The 17149-nt window shown below is 36.8% G+C and overlaps 1 protein-coding gene across 1 annotated transcript in view; it reads left to right on the plus strand.

Moving 5' to 3' along the window:
* Nucleotides 1-16187, plus strand: part of TMC2 (transmembrane channel like 2) — a 56004-nt gene extending 39817 nt beyond the window's left edge. The window contains exons 12-20 of the mRNA XM_072413374.1: nt 1681-1860; nt 1954-2109; nt 3874-4002; nt 7308-7375; nt 10496-10735; nt 12041-12166; nt 12933-13011; nt 13339-13462; nt 15941-16187. Of these exons, the coding sequence (XP_072269475.1) occupies nt 1681-1860; nt 1954-2109; nt 3874-4002; nt 7308-7375; nt 10496-10735; nt 12041-12166; nt 12933-13011; nt 13339-13462; nt 15941-16152 (1314 nt within the window). The 3' untranslated portion in view covers nt 16153-16187. The remainder of the gene's footprint in view (nt 1-1680; nt 1861-1953; nt 2110-3873; nt 4003-7307; nt 7376-10495; nt 10736-12040; nt 12167-12932; nt 13012-13338; nt 13463-15940) is intronic.
* The last annotated feature ends 962 nt before the right edge of the window (nt 16188-17149 follow it).

A 17149-nucleotide genomic window follows, 5' to 3' on the forward strand; every position in this document is an offset into this window, starting at 1 on the left:
TTAGAAGATTTGTAACCATATATATGAATTACTTTCTTGTGTTGAATGATATTATTCTTTTTCTGGTTCAGAGACATATAATGGGCCTGATTTATTAATGCTTTCCAAGACTGCAGAAAATAAACCATCATGGGAGAACCTGGGTGATCCAGCTAACCTGAATTGGATTCCCTAAAAATCATTGCTATTAGTTGGCAAATGTTTTTAATCCTGAACCAGATCTCTTTCAGCTTTGCTGGATCACCCAGGTTCTCCCATGATAGTCTATCTACTCCCATCTTGGAGAGCTTTGATAAATCAGGCCCTTTTTGTTAAAGTGGATTGTTTTCATACAAAGTTTGCTTTAATTACCTTGTTATGAACTTGATGCCCATTTTTTGGACCAGTTCACTAATGCACATTTCAACTCCAGTGACTCATTAGGGTTGTCAATGCGCCACAATATACCAGAAAACCCATCTGCACATTTTTTTTCACACACAGCACTGTGATAGGACATTACCATGTATTACAGAACACTTTAATGCAGTTTGGTCAGAAGTGTGTTTTTAATATGTTGGAATACTATTTATAATGTCTATATGCAGGAATGGTGCATTTCTGTACAAAGTGTTACAATGAACAGAAGAGAAGCCAGCCTAAAGCAAGCCTGTGTTTAGTCAATGGAGAGTAATGTCACTGACCTGTTTTGATTCCACACTCCCCATCAACTCATACTTTTTCTTAGATCTCTGCCACCTACATGAACAAAGAAAAAAGTTCAGTAAACTCTGAGTCTCTCTAAACAGAGCTTTCACAGGTATACTCTCTCCCAACTTTTATGAGAGAGCATTAGGCTAATCACCCATGCTGTTGAGAGTGAAATAAAAAACCTTTACCTGAAAGTGTGAAAAGGATGAAAATAATCCAAATATAAAAGAAAGGTGAGTATAAACAGCTATAGGTCTATTAGACAAATGTGTCTGTTTGCTTTGATTGGACAGACACGGGTTTGTTTTATATTTTATTTTGACTATATCAGTCTCACAATGCTTTAGGTTCTTTTGTACCATCATTACTTTAATTGGAGGTTTACTAAATTGCTGCATTCTTCATCAGTTTAAAACACGGGAGATTTCAGATACTCTTTAAAAGTAACAAAAGGTGCACAGAAAGGGGTACAAAATAAAGGGAAACCAAGATGACTTTGAATTACCCCATTGTTATTATATGAAGATTACCCCATTGTTACTGCAATTTGTAACAGGCAGGATCAATAAAATGTAAGCACCTAGTTGTGTTAGGCCTTCAGATTTGTGTTAGGCCTTTCTTTCAGATTTTCTGAAATCTGGTATCTTCTAATAAAATCTGAAGTTTAACAAGGACATCAGAGCTTTGGGTCGTTCACTTACCTTTTTGTGGCCTATGAAGCTGGTCATCGTAATATTCGGTAAATTTGTGAGGTGGCAAAAGCTCTGACCAGTTTGCATACTATATTACCCCATGTTGCAGGGCTCCAATAACATTCCAGAAGAAATCTGCAGGTATGTACAGTCACCTCTAAATGCATTTCATAAAAATTATCAGTTAGTTTAAAAGTTTACTTTATAAATACATGTCCATGACACTACTAGCATTGTTACATACGTAGAATACCTTATTTGTGTGTACTGAACATTTAATTATTTGGTTCTATTACAGGTTGAGATTGTAATGTCATTGCTTGGAATGTTTTGCCCACCATTATTTGAAACAATAGCAAATTTAGAAGATTACCATCCCCGTGTGGCTCTGAAGTGGCAGCTTGGTCGAATATTTGCTTTATTTCTTGGTAACCTCTATACCTTCCTACTAGCTCTGATGGATGATGTCAACGAAAAAGTAAGGCACAAGAAATGTACTGAAGAATGCTTCTAAAATGTACTGTCCATATATGCTTGCAGTTAAACTACTCTGTAATTGAATTTGTTACAGCTAGCCCAAGAAGAGATAATAAAGAATATCACTCACTGGACCCTATATAATTATTACAATGCTTCCACATTTATAAATGGAACTGATACTACACCGCCACCTCTGCATCCAGCTGACGTGCCAAGAGGGCCCTGTTGGGAAACTAATGTTGGAGTTGTAAGGAAATGTTTTTACACTACATATTGCTTTGCAACCTTGATGGTATTTATGTTTGTACGGTACTATATGAACTCTGTATGTATCCCGTGTGTCCCCAGTGGGTTGGCTTGGAATCCCTGAGCCTCAAAGTCAAAGAAACGTCTGGTCCTCACAAGTTACACCTACAAAGATGATATTTTTTCCTTGCAGCACTTTAGACTTCCAACTGGTAATGATTGATGTGTTTTATGTTGAAGGCAATGTTCAAAATCAACAGGAAAAAAGCATAGTGTGGGAACAAGCTGTTTATAATTGGTACAGATACAGGTAAGAAAAGGAGGCTCAAAGAAGAATAGCAGAATCTGCAGGCTGGCAAGGGTCTTAACGAGAATACCAGAAAAAAATATTTAGAATGTTGACTGGAATCTCACAAAGCACCAGTGAGAACTACCGTGCAGAAATTACATTTACCGTGGTTGATATCATGAGTGTGCCTGATCATTCCTATTTAAGGCAAAGTGGAATGAGTGCTTGACTTTGGCACCCATCCTGGAAAAGAAAATGTTGCTAACAAAACATTTTAAGTAAACAGTTATAAGTGTCAGCTGTAAGTAAACAATAAAATAGCTGGCTATGGAAAGTTATAATAAATGGCCATATCTTACTATTTTATTAATGAGATTCTTCCTCTTTTGTTAAAAAGTTAATCAGAGCAAAGTAATGGCAGCAGCCTAACACCAGCTCATCGGACCATAGCTGATTAGTTTTGCACATAGAAAGCCAATTTTAAAGGATTTTAAAGGAACTAATTGTAAAATATGTCACACATTTTTTAAAAACTACAATCAAAATGTATTATAATGCTAAAAACTTTATTTTTTAAATAAATGTGTGAAATATTTTACAATTATGCCTTTAAAATCCTTTAAAATTGTCTTTCTATATAATAAGAAATTGTGAATGTGGCGTTAGATAACATACCAGCCCCTAGTTTTAAAAAAAAATTATTTGTTTTGAAACCTTGCCAAAGTCATTAAAAGTCTTTTTACATGTGTCCATTTGCTTTGTCGTGCAATGCACACACTCCCTAGCTGGTACGGTAAAGAAAAGAGTGTTTTATTCTATGTATATTTGTAACTTACCTGGCTTCCCTATTACATCTAAGCCACAATACAACTGTTAGATACAAATTTCATTATGTAATGTGTGAACATTATTCTAATGCATCATTAGGCCATCAGATGAGCAAAACTGAGAATTTCTAGAAAAATACTGGTATGAGGTCTGGCTACTCATTCTGTAACTGGACAAACTGTCATGGTACCATCACTACAAGAATGAAATCTAATTCAGAGAATTGTAACTGGTAATATTGGATAAAAGAGGGTTCATATAAGACCTTCAGTTCCAAAAGAAGGCATGGGTTTTTATAAATGTATTTAGGATGGAAAAATAATTTATTTTAAATAAATTTGGCCATTACCAACAGCAGCACTGACATATAACTAACTAGTCATATATACTTCGCATCACTGGTGGCTTTGATTTCCCTTATATTTCTAAAACTCAATAGCTCATCATTTAAAAAGTAAATGTTGTTAACACATAATTAGAATTTCCATCCTAAACTGTGGTAGTACTTAAAGGTCACAGGGAAGGCACAAGGCAGCCACATGTTGCTTTTGAGCCACAATGAGACCCCACTGTTGTACCCATTTCCTGAAGCTGCACCCCATGAATTGTTGGATTTTACATTTTTTTTTTTGTTTGTATTCTGTTTAGGAGTTCGTAAGGTTGACGGTGTCAGACATACTGGTAACCTATGTCACCATCCTAGTTGGAGATTTTCTACGTGCCTGCTTTGTTAGATTTATGAACTACTGCTGGTGTTGGGACTTGGAGGCTGGGTTTGTAAGTTGAATTTTTGTCTTAAAATGAACCTTTTAGTGGTCATGCTGTCTGTTTCTGCACTTGTTGAACATCATACAGTTTAGTAAATAAATTCTATTTTCAGGCAAAATATGCCCCTTTACCCCTTAAACCAATTCATCACTTTTTTAAATATTTTACCGTTAAGCATTTTTTTTAAACAAAATCTGCCTTCTGGGTCTCCTGTTGGCACTGTTTCGAGGTGCAGGTGCCTGGAAATCAAGTGCTACAGATATGCCCATGCAAACCAGTCCCTTGGTGTGGATCCTGTAGGGACCTTGGCACTAGACAGCCAAGTGGACTACTTGCATGGCATGGGCACCCAAAGATGGACTTTAGAACCATAAACAGAAGATGAGAGAAGACATGAGACTGCGGAGCCACTAGACCATGGGTTTAGGTGAATAAAAGGGTATTAATTTTCCCTCAGCACCTAAACTGCAGTGGGGTAAGAGATGGTGAGGATGGTGCATGTAAAACTACTTACTATAGGCGAAATGGTAATATTAAAGTAAGTTACATATAGGGTTCTAACATTTGGTAAATGTGAAATAATGGAAAAGGCAATTTTTGCAAACTATACAAATTAATAAACTATTTAATTATTAATAAATAGGTAAACTATATTCATTTAATTTTGTATATGCCTGCTATTTGCCCCCTTGAAATTATATTTTAATATAAATACCAAGTTGGTCTAAAAAATTAATTTAGTTATTTGGATTTTATATTGCTGGGCTGCATAAAAGTCCATGATGTATATATATTTTCTAAATAATCACAAATAAAAAATGATACAATACATTTACCAACCACTAATTAAGCCCTGGCAGATCAGTGACTTTTTAATTTATTGAGCGGGTTACTGGCAGATTCTACAAATATAGACAAATGGCCAAGACTGTACTTGTAAAACCCAGGGATTCTGTCATTATAGTGGCAGGAGTTGGTGGGATAGGTTTTATGATCAGTTTTATTCACGACTGGCATGAATTTACAAAACTGGATGCTGTAATGAAGCTGAATTACTTCTGAGGGCATAAGTAAATCCAAGCATGCTATAGGAATGATTTATTAACTTATTATGTTGCTGTCCCAATACTATAAGACACAGTAGGTTTTGTTGAATGCCATTTGACGATGGATAAAAGAATTAAATAATTATTATAGGTTTTAAAAGAGTATACTTATATAAAGATATATAAGTGCATATGTACAAACCACACAGCAGCTCAGGCTAGCTACCTCTTTCCTTTACAGCACTAGGTCCACAACACAGGTTCAAATCTCGACCTGTAAACTATTTGCAAGGAGTTTGTATTCTTTCCATATTTTGGGTTTCCTTCCACATGCCAAAAACATTCAGTTTGGTTAATTGTCTTTCCCTTGAAATTTGCCCTAGACTGTGGTAACAATATATGACTATGGTAGGGACATTAGATTGTGACCCCCTTTGAAGGACAGTTAGTTATATGACTAAAGACTTTGTAAAGTGCTGCGTAAGATGTTGGTGCTCTTTCAAGAGGACCTAAACTCTACATTTTTACTTTACATAAAAGGATAGACAGGGTTAAAAAAAGGGTGCAGTACCAGGGCGATCAAGACAGAATGGGAGCACCGAGCCTCCTGGGATACATACGTCACGCACCCTGGGAGGGTCTGGTTGCTCCTTGTGGGCATGCCCCATTTCTGAGCCTTTTCTTTAACGACAGAAAAAAATACTAATCTCACGCATGTGCAGTTAGTTAATAGTTAACAATGATAAAGTCTATAGAAAAAACAGAGCATAACCTAATAAAACAACAGAGCAACACTATGTCAACAGAAACCAAAACCAGTATGTGCATGCAATTTTAATATGCCTGGTGATTTCTGTTTTGGCAGTATATATGAACTTTAGGGTTGTAGTTGTATATATTTTATCTGGATTTGATAAGTTCTGTTCTGTTGAACTAATTAGTATTTAAGTCCTGTGCAGACGTATAAATATAGACCAGATGTGGAGCCTTTTCTGGACTGGGTCCCAATCTCTATGTCAAGTGACTAGATCTGCCTTCTATTCACAAGGGATGTTACCGAACCAGGAAAATAATTGTAATGGCAAGGTGCCTGAAAAGTTCCAATTCAACTAGGGAGTTAAAGACTTTTAAAACCCTGTATAAGGATATATAAAGTCATTTAATGAATACATCTGCCATCTTTAATTACAGGTTTTATACTACCTATAGGGGTGTATTAGCTACCTGAAAGTTGAAATCTGACATAGTTTTTTGCCCCATATAGGTAGTAATAGCATAACATGAATGCTGACTCTACAGAAAACTGCAGCATTAATAAGGAGTGCTCAGTCCTCGGTGTGATGAAAACTGTAATGATTTGTAAACTCTCAGCACTTCAGTTGAATTTTAAATGACCTGACAAAGAAATTTGCTTAATCTCCTATAAAAACACATAGAGTGTGCAGTTCTCTAACAAAGTTATTTGTATCAAAAGTTTAGCAGTGCATTGATTTGAATAGAACATAACAGCTAAGAACTTTTTGAACTTGAAAAATCTGTTTATACAACGTTATAGAAAATGTTTTGCATTCCATTGTCACACACATCTCAACCTGATTGTACAATTTCTGCTATTCCCTTTACATACAATTTTTGTCTATTTAGATACATCCTCATTCTACATAGGCCTTGGTTGACCTAGGCAAAATGGCTCAATAGCTAAATAGCAAAACATCCATTTTAAGGGAACATTTTTCTTGTTTTCGATTGCCAGACATTAAATGACAAAGTAGCTCACACACCAAGAAAGTCTAAATAAGTGCAAACTCAAAAACAATTCCCAAATCAATGTAAAATACTTGATGCTATAAAATGTTTTTCCGCCACACAGAATAAAGTTGGACTATGCAATGTATTTTTATCTAAGCAGTATTGAAAGGGTAGCTGCAACCTAAATAGTTGTTTTCCTAGTTCCCCTGAGGCTCTCCGGGCTGCTGCTAGCAATTCAGTGGGTGGTCCTGCAAGCCTGCATTGGATTTCTTCAAAGTAATTTGCTATTTGTTAGCAAGCATTTTCAATCTTTTAGCTTTAACCTCAACTAAACTTTCTAATCTTCCCTGCTGTATCCAAAATTTTGCCTGGAATTGGGCTCTAATGAATAAATCTTCATATTGAAAGTGAATTGATAAACTGCATGATGTTATTTAACAAAGTGTACAATGTTTTTAGGAGTTAGGTATTATATATGCCTTTTTTTAACAATATTACCATTACATTTATCCCTCTTAGCCTTCCTACGCAGAGTTTGACATCAGTGGGAATGTGCTGGGTCTGGTCTTCAATCAAGGAATGATCTGGTAACATCTTAGTGAATGTCTGGTAATTGTGTAGTGTCTGTTTCAGTTGTTTAGTGCTAAGAATAGAACACTGGTACACTATAGATAGTGTAAGGTAAATAATGGTGCACTGTTAGTTTCAATTGAAAAAACAGAATGAATGACAAGGAGGGATAATTTATTAAATTCAGTTCTTGTTTTAGTGAAATTTTTTATGCAATAGTTGAAGAAGTAAGGCAGAGCAACCTCTCATTTCCTGATCCAAGAAAATTATCCATGCAGCAGAAAAAATATACTAGTCTACATCTGGCAGCACATTGCTGGTACCTCCAGGTCTCAAACCATAATAAAGCAGTTAACAATAATATTTAATTTGTAAATTATAGTACTATGATAATAGCTGCACACCTGCTTAAAGATTATTTAGTTTATAAAAAAGCTCAAGGACACATACGCGTATGGGAGCCAGCACAATTACATTTACTTCTATGTGTAATAATTCATTTGTGATCATGGCTGGACTGAACCAATAATCAAGCTATTGTCAGTGGAAAGTAAAAACACAGACAAATGGTCATTATCTACATCATTCATTAATAATTAAGAAATTTTGTTTAGTTGTGCATAGAGTGGTAAAAGGACTAGGTTCTTTGTGGCTTTGACCAAGAAAATGTATTGTCTACATTTGTCCTGATGACCATTGTCACTAGGCCGACATTTTACAGTTGCTACAGATTTTACAGAAAATTGAATTTAGCAGCAAATGTCCCCAATTTCTGGAGGTATTTCACCTTCCGGGCTTACAGTATTTCTTGCCTTAGTAGGTGGTTGATTAGTTTAGTGGTCTGAAGCTGTACAGACAGACAGACCTGCTGAGCACTCTTGTAAACATTGAAAAGAAGAAAGCTACAGCTCAGCACACCTCTATGATCACCACTTTTAGCCATATTGCCCTTAAAGGGGCTCTACATCAGATCTGCTGGTCGGAACAGCAGAAAAGAACAATAAGAAGGCTGGGTCACAGAGACGGAAGTAAGTAGCAGCTGATGCAATCCTGGACAACAGTTTAAGATTTTGGCAGCAAAAATCAGAATGAAATGTGATAGCCTTTTGGGATTTTTCTGTGGACACTGGGCTATTGCTCAGTTTGCCCCCTCTCCAAAAAAATTTGCCCTGGTTTCCACCTAAACAGGAATACAGGGAATCTTTTCCAGTGGGGACAACTGCTCTATTTCCCCCACTTTGGAGAGATGCTTATTGCTGTTGTATTTCCTGAACAAAAAAGGGAAGGGCAGTCTACCCAATGAGACACCATAAAACCTTTTATCCATGTTCTATATTATTATTATTATTACACAGTATTTATATAGTGCTATCATATTGCACAGCGTTGCACAAAGTCCATAGTCGTGGCAATAACTGTCCCTCAAAGGGGCTCACAATATAATGCCCCTACCTCAGTCATATGTCATTAATGTAGTCTAAGGTAAGTTTTTGGGGGGAAGCAAATTGAGATATACTGGATTTGCATAGTTTTCTTAGGGTTTTTACTTTTATTGGTGATAGATTGGGATCAAACCATAAAGAAGGTTTTCTTTAAAAAGTAGGAAATATAGAAAAAGAGAAGAAAGGCTTAGAGGAAACTGGAAATATAGGATTTTCACCACACCACGGTACCCATATTTAGCATATGTGATTCCACAAGGTAAAAAGAGGATTAAAATGGGTCAATCCAGAGAACCATTAATAAATAATTACAAAATCCCTTAGTGAAGTCATATTTGATCCAAGGCTCAGAGATACAAATTTTGCTCTGGTAGTTATTTGAAATTGGAAGCAAGCAGCTTCTGCTTCAGTCAGCAAACAGCTATGGGGATATTTTTATATAACTTCATATTCCCGTATTCTCTTCAATTATTAAAGATCTGGCAGTGTGTTGGAAAGCAATTGTGTATGTACAGTAAGCAGATGCAATAATTTATTTTCAACTTCAGTTGAACTTACCTAATTTAAACTCTCAAACACAATAGAAGTCTAATTAAAATAATGAGGCGCTTGGCTGTCTCCTATACATACTTCCAAGCAGTAACCTTCCATGCCAAGGGCCAAAACAGTACAAAAGGCAAAACTGTCCATTCTAGAGTTGTTAAAAATATGGATGATGTCCAAAAATATATGGCTGCAAGTAAAGTTGTATTTATTTAGTAAATGAAAAACAATGGGAGCATATTTCCAGCTTTGGCTAAAACAAGTAACAAATATAAATTTACTTTAGCATATTCAGAGATAATTACACCAGCTGTAGTTGTGTTCCATCAGCTAAAAAATATTTCAAACCATAAAAAAGTTCATTTGATTTTGACACTCATTATTTCAGCTTTGCATTTAAATGACTACGGCATGATAATTAGTAAACTTACACTCTGCACAATCATTTAAACATTATTTTGCTTTTCTAAAATGTGGTAAGAAAATACTGGCTTAACTTGTCTACTAATTAATGTCTGAGGTTAGTAGCAAGCTGTAGCATGCATAAGTATTTTGGAAAGTTTGTCTGATTATTAATAAAATGCCCCTCAGTCTCTCCATCTGCCAGACAGTTGTTTTCACAATCTAATATTAGCTGATGTCAGCTTTTTTTTTGCATGTTTTCTTTGATAGACTTTTATTCTGTGTCACACAGGGCAGGTTTATCCTGACTTCCTGTCCACTGACCTCCACAGCATTGCTTTGAGCTGTTCTTTCCGTTCACACATTATAGGGTGCATGCTAGATGTATATCTGTGTATAATTTATTAGCTCACCAGTCCTTAGATGTAGTGGTTGCATTTGTTTTCATTTTTCAGGCATAGAACATTTTAGCAAGTATAGTAAATACCTAACGATCTTGCCAAAATACAATATCCTTGTCACTTTCTGCAGTGGAATCCAAAACCGTTTTATCCTTCCTGACATTTTTGATGTTCAGCCTGTGTAGCAACTGTGGCTCAATCCATAGATACAGTGGAGAAATTAGTATGGCTAATTTCAACACCCCTAACCTTTGAGAAAAAAAAATGAACTGGATATGTTATATTAGCCTTACAATATGTTACATGGATTTTTGTATTATAGGCTAAAATGTTTGCTTCTTTTTTACAGGATGGGCTCATTTTATGCTCCAGGACTCATCGGAATTAATGTCCTTAGATTGCTCACCTCGATGTACTTTCAGTGTTGGGCTGTTATGAGCAGTAATGTTCCTCATGAACGGGTCTTCAAAGCATCTAAATCAAACAATTTCTACATGGGGCTTCTTCTTCTCATTCTTTTCTTGAGTCTGCTGCCTGTGGCTTATACAATCATGTCTCTTCCGCCATCATTTGACTGTGGGCCATTCAGGTATGAGTTAGGGAACCAAATCTGCAATGTGAAGCTGTAACCAGCTGCTGGGAAGTTTGACTAAACCATTACTATAGTACATGGACTTTGCAAGATTCATAATTTTTGCTAGATAGAATGAAATGGTTTGAAAACCAAGACGATGGGCACTTCTGTGGATTGCTGATTGAATTTGAATATACATATATATTTAATATATAAATATATATATATATATATATATATATATATATATATATACAATATACATATGATCGCCAGTAAAAAGCTGTCGGATAAGCGCGGCTCCGTGCGCGAGCTTTTCCGGTTGTTGAATAGCGCGATCGCGCGCGATTCCGGATCGCTAATACGAATGCGCGACCGATAATCCGATTTTGTTTGATGAATCAGGGGCAATGTATCATTTGGTGAATGGATAGCCATTTACTATGCTTACCACCAGATAAAACACAGGGGTGAACCATTCTTGATTTTTAGCAGTACTAATAAAATAATTTTATTAGTGCAGCTTTTGTCAAATGTAAGGGCACAAGCCTCCTGTGGGTTGCTGTGGTAGGGATAAAGAGTATGTTAAGCAGGCAAAATGAATACATTTGTATTTACTGTAACCTTAATACTTTTAATGTCACACATATTTTGGATAGGGAGGCAAACACATAAAGTCACACTAATTACTGTGATAGGTGGAAGGAAGGTAGCTACAGTATAGATCAAAGATGTCTGCATCTGTGTTAGGGTGTAGCTTTTCCATCAGTCTTCGTATGTGTATTCTTCATTAGGGGGTACACTGGCTGCTTCCACATATTGTCAGCCCCTTGACACGTGTTCTGAGTATGATTACATTGGTTGGAAAAGGGAGCTGCCATGATGGTAGTGGGCTAGAGTTGCAAAAGTGCTGGGAAAATGCTGCCTCTAGTGGCCATGGTGTGAAAAACAGCCCTGATATCAAGGATACAAATAAAGAAAATTAGGAAATTTCCTAAACGAGACACACACAGGAACAAACCTAGCAAGTGTTCTCATCCATCCCTATCCTATCCAAACCTGAAAAAAATATATACTTTATACACATGATATATCCACTTTTATAAAGGCAAAGCAACTCTAAGAAACACGGTTCCAATGTTCTGAAAGATGTAAGACACAAATAATGTTACATTTTTACTGAGTTAACAAACAGTTCATGTAATAAATACAAAAAACAATATTACAATTTAAACATAACTCTGTCAATGTTTCTTGATAAATTTGGGGAGCAGAAACTGAATGTAGTGTTTGTTCACATTGATTTGTTTTTGCTTCTAGTGGTAAAAAGAGAATGTTTGATGTTATCCGAGAAACAATGGAAAATGACTTTCCTCCTTTTGTTGCCAAAATTCTCAGTTCAATAGCAAATCCTGGACTTATCATCCCAGCTATTCTTCTTATGATGTAAGTAAATTTTTACCTTTCAAATTGACTTAAAGCGAACCTGTGTTTTTAAAGGATAGTCCTACATTTTTAGCTTTCTTTAGGTACCTCTTAGCTGTAAAGAAAATCTCTGTTACTTTCAGGTATAGAACAGCGTGTTACTCGCTGCCTGTAAATACTCTGGTACTTGATGACTGGCTGTGCAATGCAATATAGCGGTGGAAAAAGAAGCTTTGAATAGCAGTAGAAATCCACTAATCCAGGCATTATCAATCAATACAAACCTGAAACAATTGAAACAATATCCCCTGGCATATACAGAGAAAGACTGTTATTGAATATCTTCCTCCTGATGCATTTCCCCAAAACACTGAAATAAAACAAACAACATAAAATAAGAAGGATAAGGAGGGTCCATTTTTTTGCCGAAGGCATAGGTCCAGGGTAATTAAAACTAGCTTCTGTAACCCTCAGAAACTCTTTAAAGCTGAATCTACAAACTCCAGACCGTGCAGTCTATATACACACTTCAAATGATGAGCCTCTAAGATCGTAGGATTAGAGCTGTTGAAACTACTACCATATTGATAAATACTGAGCACCAACTGAGCTAAATATATTTGTTTGTCACTGTGTTTAGAATGTGTAATATGTAACTGACTACTCCAAAAAAGCCCTTGTGCCAAGTGGCAAGGCATCAAAAACCCATTCTAACACACAAATGTTTTGTGTGTTGTGATGGTAATTAATACATTATCTCCATTCCACTGAACTATGTTTCTTCCAGATTAGCAATTTATTACCTCAATGCTGTTTCCAAAGCTTATCAACAAGCAAACATAGATCTGAAGAAGAAAATGCAGATGGTAAGTGCAGACATCATTTACAATGTGACATATTTAGTTATTTTCATCAATAGAAATATGGACCATTTGAAAAAGGCCAAAGACGTCTGCCATCAATGTTTCTCCAATTTAGTAATTAGTCAAGCAGTTGTTATTTTATGGTACCTTACACAAGGTCTGAAAAATTCAATTATATTTAAAAATTTAGCATGTGCTTTATTTAGATGTAATAGAATTTCCAATAGAACTAGTAAGAGGAGGCATTTGCTTCTTCTAACTCTGGAGTTATGTTTTTAATCCTGTTATCTCTTTATTAATATAGTGATCTAACTGTATATTTCTTATAAGCAAAGAGAAGAAGACAAGAATAAACGAAACAATAACACCCAGGCTAATTCCATTATGAGAGACCTAGAAGAATTACTTCCTCCAGGTGCAAGAAATGCACTCAGGCTTCAGGCTGCTGGAACAGGTACAAGGGCATTAAAACCATTAAAAACTTTGTCTCTAGCAACAGTCCAGAGAAAACTATTACTTCTACTACTACTTCTACTACTTTAAGTTTAACAGTACTGTACAGAGAAACCCAGAGGAAGACATAAAAGGTTACTTTGTGTATTCTTATTACTCGCAACCAAGTGGTAAAAAGGGTTTTATAGTGGTTTTGTGCAAATTTTCCTCTTTTATTTATATATGGTCAAGACCAAATCTTTATACCTACCAGTTTTGCAGACCGGAAAGAAATAATTTCATTGGTAGAGCCCTGTACTTTTTCAGGTTTTACTATGTATCATTACAGCCTAATGGGAAAAGGTTGTTTACAGTTCTCAACAGCTTAAGGGTAAATTTGCTGTCAGCTAAATCAATGGTCCCCAACCTTTTGGTGCTCGCTGACCACTAAAAGCACAGGCTACAGAACGCGCATTCGCGGAGAGACGTGTGTAACTGAAAGGGGAAGAAACTTCCCCCAGAATTACGTCATGATGCCAGAACGGGCCCACTCTCCCATCGCAGGCTCAGACCAGAGGCACAACCCGCCCACCACTCATAGCCTGCAATGGGTACCGGAGACATGGTCTGCAGCTCTGGTCGGTGCACTCCCCCAGCAGGGTCCTTCTCCTGACCCCGCTGGGGAGTGCACCAACCAGAGCCGTGGCCCACCTGTCAGACAGCCGGGGTTGGGGACCCCTGAGCTAAATGTTTCATAACAGTGACTTATCCCAAAGACTCATACCTTATTAGATGTCTCAGTTTGAATTATATTTAATAGTAGCTTCTGAAACTAGATCTAAAAAATGAATAATAACTTAAAAACATTTCCAAACCCATCATAAGATAAATTTTAAAGATTGTGACATTTACTTGTTGAGTAGGCTATTAGTAGGAAGCCATTTATTTTGACAACTGCTGGCTCAATTAGCTTTCTTTTTGTAAAGTCTGTCAACACCAAATCTTTGAGAATTAGAGAAGCTTTCACCTAGACAGAATTAGAGAAGCTTTCACCTACAATTTTGTCCCCCCAATATTTATTGTTTCTTTTTCCGTGTAGTTAGAAAATGCTTGAAACTGGAGGCGGCCTGTCCTGTTTGCTTGACATTTTGGCTACACAATGTTCTGAATTCAGCAAGAAATCTGGAAACCAGGACAAATTTATGTTACTTCTGCTAATTAGAGGCATGATAGCAAGATGACATTACAAGGAAAGACTCTGACCACAGAAAGTTTGAATAATCTCTTCATGGTCTCTAGTGGTCAAAGGTGAAACTAAACACATCCTGCAAAAAACAGAAATTTAGTATATCAAATATTAAATGGCGGTAAACCACATTTACAACAAACTGATGCATATTATTATGTCTGTCTTGGGGATAGTAACGCCACAGCATTTTTAGCATAGTTTAACCTTTTCCATGTTTGGAAAAAGCTAAAAAATAGCAGCAGAACTTTCAAATGGAGCTAGTGTCAGTGTATTACTTGTACAAGGGAAGTCAAACAGTAATATTGTTATAAAACAAATAGTTTTGGAAATCGACATGCAAAACCCATTTAGCACTCTTGTACGTTGTTCTCTTGCCAGACACTGCCATGCCATATCATATCATCTTCTGATGGTCAATCGGTACATTTGACATGTAAAAATACTTTCAATTTTTAAATTTCCATCTGGTCCCGCCCCCTGACACACGCCGCCGGGTTGCACAGATATCCGGCTGGCATCTGTATGCCCCTAGCCTCACGTCTCCAACGCTCACACACCGGGATGCGAGGCTAGGGGAGGCAGATGCCGGGCATCGGCAACAGGACGTGGATACCGGCCGGGCATCACCAAGTGGACCTAGATGCAGGGCCAGCATTGCTGCAGGACACCGCAGGCTCGTGAGTACCTGGTAAGTCCTCAATTTCACCCCAAGTGTTTCTCAGGTTTACAGTTTTCTGTAAAGAAATTTCACCTTGAGCCACACTGGGGAATACCGCCAGGGAGGTTAACTAAAAGGAAAGCAAAGCAAAAGGACGGTGTTTCTCAACCTTTTAAAATGGAGGAACCCCTCGAAATAATTTTCAGATATTTGGGGAACCCCCACTATAATTACTATATCCACAGTGCTTTAGTGGTGCGGTCAGTGGGAAGAATGTCACTTACATTGCTAACAAAAGGGAAGAATGTCACCCCTAAAGATAGCTGTAAAGGTCATGGGTGTCAGTTAAACTGAGAGTCATAAACTGCTCATTGCTCAAGGAAGCTCTAGTAACCTCTGGAGGAACCCTAGAGTTCCAAATAACCCTGGTTGAGAATCACTAGTGTAGGGTTTTTAGTTCTTGCACCTAAAGCATACAGTGGTTATGTACCAGTGGTAGACACATGGTCCAAATAAAAGTAACTATATATGGTCCAAACTGCTCCTTTACCATAGTAATTTGTTCTAATTTAAACTGTAATCTCTTTTTTCAGAGAGCCACTTAAATGCTCAGATGACTTCACAGCCAGCCAGTGGTATAACCTCACCAAACAACAACACTCCAGGCTTGACACGGCGAGAAGGCCCTACAACACCAACACCCCGCATTGCTATCACAAGCCCACCTGTGCCAAGAGCTTTAGGGCCACACATGGGAGGATCACCAAGATCTCCACTCCCACAGGACCCTCACCCTAGGCATTAAATCTACTTGGACATTACAAGAAATGTCACTTGTCTTCCATGGACATTTTGTAAGCAATAGCTTGTTTAAAAAAATCATGTTATAATGCATATTTTGTTTTTAGAAAATATTTTAGATTTACAGATCTGTAAATTATGTAAATGAATAAAGATACACACTGATTTCCATTTAAATTGCTTTTTTTCCTCAAATAGCTAATTTACAAAACACAAGGCAGACATCCTTAAATTTAAATGATATTCTGTGAAACTTACTTAAGGTACATTATCAAAATACAGATTTAGGAAAGTGAATAGTTCCTACAGAAGTTTAGCAGTAGATTAGGAAATCTCCACTTAATCTTTTAGCCACATATAGGACAGACACAGGAAGGGGTCAACTAAAAAAGGGGTTAAAGAAAAAGACCAGGTGCTAAAGATTAAAAAAATAAGCGGGCCACAAGGTTTTATCTGTAAACTGAATCCATGAAGTTTTTGTATGAGTGGATTAGGGGCTCAGGGGCTAGCGCTTTTGCCTTGCAGCATTAGGGTTTTAGGATAATATTTGCGTTGTGTATATGCGTTTGCATGGGTTTCCTCCCACATTGCAAAAACATGCTCATAGGTTATTTCTACCCTCCCCCTCTACAGACACATAAAATTGTCCACAGACTATCGTAGTGACATTAGATTGTGAGCTCCTCTGAGAGGCAGTTAGTGACATGATTATGGATTTATTAAAGTGCTGCATAAAATGCCAGTACTATATAAATACATGATAATATTATTTTATTTCTTTTTTTAAGGACTAAAATTCAACTTTGTTACATTGGTACTAGGTTAGGCAGATAATAAAAATGCTTGTATTTGTTAACCCTACTTTAATTCCCTGTACAGTAACACCCAAACCAGGAGAGGGAGCGAAAGAAATTTGGGGACTATCAGGTATACCTATATTGGGTGATATTGTCTAGGCTAAAAATACAGGCCAATATGAATTTATTCAAAACCCTAGTCTA

Source organism: Pyxicephalus adspersus, chromosome 5 (assembly GCF_032062135.1).
Source record: "Pyxicephalus adspersus chromosome 5, UCB_Pads_2.0, whole genome shotgun sequence".
Classification (NCBI taxonomy): Eukaryota; Metazoa; Chordata; class Amphibia; order Anura; family Pyxicephalidae; genus Pyxicephalus; species Pyxicephalus adspersus.